The sequence below is a fragment of the Panthera pardus genome, unplaced genomic scaffold (assembly GCF_024362965.1).
Source record: "Panthera pardus isolate Hobbes unplaced genomic scaffold, ASM2436296v1 HiC_scaffold_21, whole genome shotgun sequence".
Lineage (NCBI taxonomy): Eukaryota > Metazoa > Chordata > Mammalia > Carnivora > Felidae > Panthera > Panthera pardus.
The window spans coordinates 33,391,253-33,397,712 of record NW_026526777.1 but is presented as its reverse complement, the minus strand read 5'-3'; the positions used below and the strand labels follow the sequence as shown (position 1 = coordinate 33,397,712).

At 49.2% G+C, this 6,460-nt stretch overlaps 1 protein-coding gene across 1 annotated transcript; it reads right to left on the bottom strand.

The window, feature by feature from the left end:
• Positions 1–226: 226 nt before the first annotated feature.
• Positions 227–6,088, bottom strand: IL19 (interleukin 19). The gene is made up of 5 exons (XM_019421764.2): positions 5,945–6,088; positions 5,719–5,784; positions 2,858–3,010; positions 1,838–1,912; positions 227–359 (listed from the first exon to the last, which is right to left on the bottom strand). Exons 1-5 carry the CDS (start codon positions 6,086–6,088, stop codon positions 264–266), a joined length of 534 nt encoding a protein of 177 aa, XP_019277309.1. The 3' UTR covers positions 227–263.
• Between the last annotated feature and the right edge of the window lie 372 nt (positions 6,089–6,460).

The following is a 6,460-nucleotide window of genomic DNA, read 5'->3' as shown; positions in this document are numbered from 1 at the left end:
ACCATTTGGTTACTTTCAGGTGGGATCAGCAGTCCCCGGGCCCAGCCGGTGGGCCTGGCGAGTGCAATCAGATCCTTGAAACCTAGATTTTTCCCTGCAATACCCCAGCCCCAGGGGAGAGAATTCGAAAGCTCAAGGGAGGTCTTTTCAAAATCACCCTCATCTGCATAAAAACGGGGTCTTCCCCCTTCTCCCTCCCCTCAGAAAGCCTGGCAGTGGGGGGGCGCGCTCCTCCCTGGGCCTTCAGGTTCCCAGGTGGGTCCTCAGGCAGCAGAATTTTCTTGATGATTCTTGTCAAGCCAGGCCAGAAGGACGTCCAGTTCTCCCAGAGACTTAATGGCCGCTGATCGGACCTCCAGCTGCAACCAGGCAAATCATCGTCAGAACTTGCCTTTCTAGGCTTTGTAGTCGGCAACGCTTTCCCCATGTTCCAGGCCCCGTGAGGCTTTCCTTTCATTCATCAATTATATTGGCAGAGCGTTCACACCCCAAATTATTTTTCTAGCAGCCAACCCAAATTGTTTCCCCCAAACAAGCGGTTACATCATGTCAGCAACTTATAAATAAAATGAAAAACTCTTCATTCTTTGCCTTCTGTTTTTCTTTTTCCTGTGTTTTTTTTTTTTTTTTTTTCATAGAAACACACACACACACACACACACACACACACAGGCCTTACTGGCCAGTTCTTTTGCTTGTTTTCCTTTTCCCATCAGCTTGCCTTACTTCTCCCTGAGGAAGTCTCAACCCCAGCGGTGCTCTCCCGTGGGTAGGGTAACACGTTGTCCCCATCTGACCTACGAAGGCACCAAAGCCCCTAAGGACAAGTGTCCTCCCCAACGTCACACAGACAGTCGGTCGCAGAACGGGAACTAGAACTCGGGTCTCCTGACATATTCCGCCCCTTTCCAGCAGACGGCAAGGAGATGGTAAGATCCAAAAGTATATCCTGTGGAGCCAGGGAGCACGGGATCAAGTCCTACCCACCACTTGGCTGCAGTGGTTACATTCGTCAAATTACTTCACCTGTTTGTGCCTCGGCTCCCTCATTTGTCAAATGTAGATAATGGCTCACAGCACGGTTATGAGCAACCCATGTGTTAATACCTGTACTGTATCGGAACAACAGCTGGCTCGTGGTAAGAACAATACAAAGTCTTAGCCATTGTACAATATTATTCTATGGAGCCTCTCCACGAGGAGGCTGTGAGCAGCCTCTCGCCTTCTCGCTCTGACTCAAAGCATTGGCATCATTTGGCAGGGTGGTTGAAATGCAGAATTTCAGGCCTCGTTCCAGACTTCCTAAGCCAGAACCTGCATTTGATTTTGACAAAGTCTCCGGAGGATGCCTGTAAGGAGCACAGGCTGTACCCTCTACCTCTGTATGAGATGTGCATTCTACGTCTGCGCGTACCGGAGAAGCACTGCTCTTTGTCGCCCCCAGGGTGCTGGCGGCAGTCACCTCCCACAGTGACACCTGGCAGGTAACATGTTCCGTGCACCGCAGCTTACGGTTCGCTGGGGATCTTTGTTCCCTCTGTGGATCACACCCATCGGAGGTAGTGTGTGCTTTCCCTCAAAACTGAACGCAGGTTAGTTCTGATATGTGAGGTCAGAAGAAGATTGTGGAGGCGTGATGGAGAAGGGGGGCCCAGAAAATCAGCAAAGGTGGTAAGACCAACACACTCTGCTGACACACAGGATGGGGAAGACCGGCAATAAACTCTTGTTGAGTCCATGAGCGACGGGGGGAGTGGGGGCCGAAGGGTCGGCCCCCTCCCAGCCAGGGTGCCACCTTCCACCTCCGCCTTCCGCGTCCTCTCCCTCCCATCCTTACCTGATCGTAGTTGTCGTGGATGATTCTGGTGGCGTTGGTGGCTTCCTCCCTGCAGTGGCACTGCCTCTGCTCCTGCTGTGATCGAGAGAAGGAAGGACCCATCAGAGGACCTTGCCACCCAGCCCGCTCTTTCCGCCTGCTGGGTGACATTCCTCCTTCTCCCCAACATGGGTCCGGTAGGTAAACTCAGGTTGGAGCAGTAAGGGGGAGTAGAGTCTGTTTGTAGAGTCACCCTGTGTTTGCCAGGGCTTTTGCTCTTTTTCTGGGTTTACAGCTCACCTGACGGGAAGGGCCAGGGAAGTAGGCGCCAAATCTGTCTGGTCACCACTCTGTGAATGCAACACCCCACAGGGGAGGCCCTAAATATTTATCAGATTAGCTAAGGAAGTAATTGATGAAACGAATCTTAATGCAAGTACGGCAGGGGTCATGACTTCTTCTCACAATTTTAGAATCCGAGGCACAGAAAGGAGAGGTGATTTGCCACAAAGTCACCGCAGGTGATCGTTGGCAGGGACAGCGCTGGAACCCAGGATTTCTCCTGGTCTAAGTTTTCGTTGGTTCGTTTGGGTTTAGTTTTATTTCTGGTGTTTGTTTTTAACAGATCATAATGAATTTATAGGTAACCCTTGGGGATGGACTATAGGAGGGAACAATGTAGAGGTTAATTGGTATGAAAACCCCAAAGGGTCCCAAACAAAGAAATTACAGAGATAGGGAGATGCTTATGATAAGCCTGAACTCGAGGGCCTGCCTCTCTCACAAGCCAGCCCTGAGACTACTTGAAGAGTACTTTGATATAAGTGGTCACCCCAGGAGGATTATCTGTGAGGAAACCGGGTCTGATGGGGTATCAGCGGGGAGGAAGTCCTGAGGAAGAGATTCTGGACAGTTCTCCCCGTGGATGATAGGGCAGGGGATTTCCTTTGGTCCAAGAGCCATTTCAGAGAGCCGACTGGGCCCAGCATGTCCTGGGGCAGACGGGGGACAGATGTTCCGGGTCCTGATGTGGCAACTCACACATGGCTGCAAAGCCTTCTGCATGTAGAGGAAAAAGTTGGCAATGCTGCTGAGTTTTCTCAAGATTTGGGGGTTCAGCTCCTGATGGTCCTTGAATACCTTGTCCACGTAAAATGCCAGGAGGTTCTTGGTCACACAGCATACATCTAAGGGCTACAGACACAAATTAGAGAGAGCTCCAGAAGCCCTCTTCTCTTACTGTCTTAGGGCCACAGCAACCTTTTTGAGTAGGGGCGTCAAGGAATGAAACAGCTAAAAGTGAAGTTTCTCAAATTCCTATCGGTCTCAGAGCGTCCCACTCCTCTTACCACATCAAAGCTACTTGTGACGAAGGCACTGAGGAGAGATTGCGGTTCACCTCCTCTTTCTGATGGCCAGGAAGTACGGTAACAAGTGATGGAGCCCAGCCACAGAATTAGGCACCTGCCTTTTGAGAGGATCCATGCCTGGGCAGCTTTCTGGAAAAGTACTTCCTTATGTTCTGCTTCAGTTTGCTCCTCTGTTCCATCTCCCATCCATCAACATGTATATAAATACACACACACACACACACACACACACACACACACACATATATACATAACTATCAATAGCTATTGCACACCGGGTGTGCACTGGGCACACATTCCTACCATTGTAATGACATTGCATTTATCCTGTTCTGCTTCCCCCACCACCCCAATCTGTCCTTTAAAATTTTTTTTTAATGTTTATTCATTTTTGAGAGAGGGAGAGACAGAGCATGAGCCGGGGAGGGGCAGAGAATGAGGGAGACACAGAATCCGAAGCAGGCTCCGGGCTCGGAGCTGTCAGCACAGAGCCGGACATGGGGCTTGAACTCACAAACCATGAGATCATGACCTGAGCCGAAGTCGGATGCTCAACCTACTGAGCCACCCAGATGCCCCCCACCCCACCACAGGTCTGTTCTTTTTAAACTGCAGGGATCATTTGAATGGAGCTTAGATTTGCAAGGATGGAAACTGACAGCTGCAGAAATGCACATCTGGGCAGGTCCGCAGCTGGCAGAGTGCATATCTCTCTAAGGGGGCGGGGGGGGGGGGTGTGACGGTGTTGAATTCCTAGGACACAGCTCAGAGCAGCTGGCCAGGCTGAGTTTTCTTCTAGCAATTTACACCCTGCCCTCCAGTCAGTGAGCTGCTCTGCAGGAGATTTGTAGCTCAGTCTGAGAAGGGAAGAGTGTGCAGCGGGAACAGTGCATCTATCTTCATTAGCATTAAAGCGACAAAGCTTCCTTGGCCCCGCAAGCAGCTTCTCCTAGACGACAAGCTCTACCTGCAACGCAAAACCCTTCTCCTCCTTCTCTCCTGCTGGTTCCCTCAACCAAAGGGGCAAAACGTTGCACACCTTTGTTTGACCAGGGAGAGAAGGAGAAAACATGATAAAGACCTGCCTCCCAACCGACCCCTTTCCTTATGCCAACATCGGCTATTTCTAGACCTTGAGAAGAGAAAGAATCTGGAGACAGAGAGAGCTTGGGGGTTCAACCACTGGCTCAACCACCGACTGGTCATTTTTTTTGCCCAAGTTATCTATCAATTTGCTCATTTGAAAGTGTTCGTTTTGGAATAGGTGGCCTTTTGGGTCCCTTCCAGCTTGGATATCTTGTGAGTCTCTTATACGGTTGACTGGAATAGTATTTAGTAAGTGGCTACATCTGTTTACTACAAATAAGTCAGGCCCAATACTTCCTAGAAGAACCATTTCACTCAGAGAAGCCAAAAAAAAAAAAAAAAAAAAAAAAAAGAGTAACTCATTGCAGCTATCTGTCCTTCTCTGGGAGGTAAATATCTGAAAAAAACTGGATCTTTCTAGAATGCTTACTAGGACTGGAGGAGATCTTTTTTTTTTTTTTTAATGTTTATTTATTTATTCTGATAGAGACACCATGAGCAGGGGAGGGACAGAGAGAGAGGGAGAGAGAAAGAACCCCAAGCAGGTTCTGCACAATCAGCGCAGGACATGGGGCTCGATCCCACGAGATCATGACCTGAGCCAAAATCAAGAGCTGGACGCTTAACCAACTGAGCCACCCAGGCGTCCCTGGAGGAGTTCATTTTTAAAGGCACTCCCAGTGGCTCCTTCTGTAAAGCGAATTCTCACCTCATAAGTCAACTGTTTTGTTAACACACCCTCAAGACCTCTCATCTGGACCGTTGGGCTGATCTCCTTACTGCCTCCCCTGCCTCACATTCTCCATTGTAAAGAACATCACCAGACTGTCTTTCTAAAAGGTCTTGGGGTCATACAGTCTTCAGCTCAAAAACCCACAGTGACTCCCTATTGTCTGCATTATTACAAGGTCGACGCTCAGCCTGACTTTTGAGGTTCTTGGTAAAATGACTCTAGTGTATCTCATCCTCTTCCATTCACCTCATTCACCTGCGTGTCCCTCACGCCACAAACCTGGCTGCCTCACCGTCCCCTGACACACATTCACTGATCTCACACATATTCTCCCTGATCTCCAGACTCCTTTCTCCCTTTTCCACCGACCCGCAGCCAACTCATCTTTTAAGTCACTGCTCATTTTCTCACCTCCCCCATGAAACCTTCCAGAATCACCTGAGCCACAGACAGCCTGTCCCATCTGAGCGTGTGGTACCCCCAATCTCTCTCTAGGTAAGTAATCCTTCTTTGATCCCTCCTACGAGGCTTCCACGTCCCTGAGACACAAGGGTGCCCTAACGCATCAGCTGGCAAGTGAGCAACCGGGAATATTTAGAGTATTAAATACAGGAGATTAGACAAGAGAAAACAGGGTGGGGATTTCTTTCTCAGCCTGGAGCTACTTCTCCATAAAAATAACAATACAGGGAAAAGCAGATTGGGGCCAATACCTTAATTCTGTGCAGGGTCTCCGATGTGGACAGGATGGTGACATTTTGGAAGGTGTCCTTAGCTTGCTATGGAGAGAAACAGACGAACAGACACGAGCAATGAATATTCCATGTCCCCCCCCCCCCCGAGGCACAAAAAATAATGAAAAAGAACTCATTCTTCAAGTTAAGATGTAAGCTGAGATACACCCCCTTGCCCACACCTTCACCCTGAGCCCATACTCACGATGGCTTTTTTGATTTCTTGGAAACTCTCTACTACATGGCGCATGTCCATGGAAACCAGACATCTTCTCAGACCTCGGGCATGCACTGAGCACAGGAAGAGCACAGCAGCCACGAGCAAGAGGGAAACACGCTGTGCCTTCATATCCTGCAGGAAAGGATGGAAGTCAACTGCCGAGCTGAGAGTGGAAAGCAGTAGAGACCCTTGACTGAGCTGTCCTTTGGACCTTGCAAGGCAACCCAGATGGCAACCAAGAAAACAAGACTCACTACCTCAGCCTTGTGGTGTTCATGGTCATGTGTCTCCTCCTCTGGTTTTCTTGAATCAATTGAATGAGCCCCCACCTTCACCCCAGAAAGCACACGACAGTGCTCTCTCAAGTCCCAGAGAGTAGATTCGTGTGGATATCACTCCATTATGACTCAACGTGCTCATTTTGTCAACAGTGTTGAAAAGCATTGTTTTTAATAAATTAAATAGGAAAAACAGGGTTGGTAATACGCCCTAGGGATTAGG

Coding starts and splice junctions, on each gene's coding strand:
- IL19 (XM_019421764.2), bottom strand. CDS start 6,088: ATGAAGGCACAGCGTGTTTCCCTCTTGCTCGTGGCTGCTGTGCTCTTC. Junction 5,785..5,944: donor AAGAAATCAAAAAAGCCATC/GTGAGTATGGGC, acceptor TTCTCTCCATAG/CAAGCTAAGGACACCTTCCA. Junction 360..1,837: donor TCCACGACAACTACGATCAG/GTAAGGATGGGA, acceptor GCCTGGTTGCAG/CTGGAGGTCCGATCAGCGGC.